The sequence below is a fragment of the Solanum pennellii genome, chromosome 5 (assembly GCF_001406875.1).
Source record: "Solanum pennellii chromosome 5, SPENNV200".
Taxonomy (NCBI): domain Eukaryota; kingdom Viridiplantae; phylum Streptophyta; class Magnoliopsida; order Solanales; family Solanaceae; genus Solanum; species Solanum pennellii.
In genome coordinates, this window is record NC_028641.1 from 75,105,820 (window position 1) to 75,106,994 (window position 1,175).

A 1,175-nucleotide genomic window follows, 5' to 3' on the forward strand; every position below is an offset into this window, starting at 1 on the left:
TATTCCAATGTAAACTGAAGAGAGCTGGTTGGTGCCTCCAAGAAGACTACTTTTTTTGGCTCTTTCTGATAATCAATTCTTTTTTTTATTCATCTGATTTTAATTTAATTAGATAAAAAGTTAGTAATAAAATTATTATATTAATCACATTTCGCTATTTAGTGATAAATTATATAAATATATGTTTTAACTTAACATTAAATCATATTAATATTCTCTAATTTTGAATGTACGTAATATTCTATATGATAATTAACTGCACTCTATGTTAAAGTCATACATATATTATATCACATAAAATATGTGTATCTATTTATTCAATTTTATACGATAATCTGTTTATCCATATAGAAGAAATAGATTTAACTAAAGTCAAACATTCTTATTTATTATAACAAAACAAAGTTTAATCAACTAATAGCTTTTTAACAACGAATTAACTAAATCTTATAAATAAAAAATTCATATTATTAAATTAAAGAATTATTAGAAGAAAAAAGAACATTCTTCCTTGAAATTTTTAAAAAATAATAATATATTAAATTTAAGCCAAGAGAGTATTTTCTTTAAAATTATATAAAAAAGGAGAGAGAAATAGTCTTAGAGAGAGAAAAAACAATACATTAGATAAACTTGTAGTGAATTTTTCTCTCTTAGGTTAGTGAGAAATTGAAAGTGAATAGAGTGAAGAACAAGAAAAAAAAATGGCAAATCGATGGTGGGCTGGAAATTTATCAATGAATCCAAAAGTAGAAGAGAAATCAAATCAACTCCGCTCCGATAAAGAGCAGGAGTTCATGAATTCAACCGCCGCCACCACCGCCACCACCAACAGTAGTGAAAATCCAAATGAAATGAGTCACGAAGGGGAAGAAAATATACAAAGTCCCGAAGGTCTGTTTTCCTCTGGACCGTCCAGCTCTACGCATAGAGCTGGACGGCGACCCAGAGGGAGACCTATGGGCTCAAAAAATAAGCCCAAACCACCAATAGTAGTAACTAAAGAAACCCCAAATTCCCTCAAAAGTCACGTTTTCGAAATTAAATCCGAAAGCGATATAATCGAAACCATAGCCGCTTTTGCGAACCGCCGCGGATGCGGCGTGTCCGTTTTGAGCGGCAGCGGTATAGTAACGAATGTTACGTTACGCCAGCCGGCCGCGGTGACCGCGGCC

The 1,175-nt window shown here is 32.2% G+C and overlaps 1 protein-coding gene across 2 annotated transcripts in view; it reads left to right on the forward strand.

Moving 5' to 3' along the window:
• Positions 1-588: 588 nt before the first annotated feature.
• The window catches only part of LOC107019034 (AT-hook motif nuclear-localized protein 15-like), a 2,058-nt gene continuing 1,471 nt past the window's right edge, over positions 589-1,175 (forward strand). The window contains exon 1 of one of the 2 annotated variants that reach the window (XM_015219622.2): positions 589-1,175. In XM_015219622.2, the coding sequence (XP_015075108.1) occupies positions 705-1,175 (471 nt within the window). In that variant the 5' untranslated portion in view covers positions 589-704. The other variant, XM_015219623.2, reaches the window with a different exon arrangement.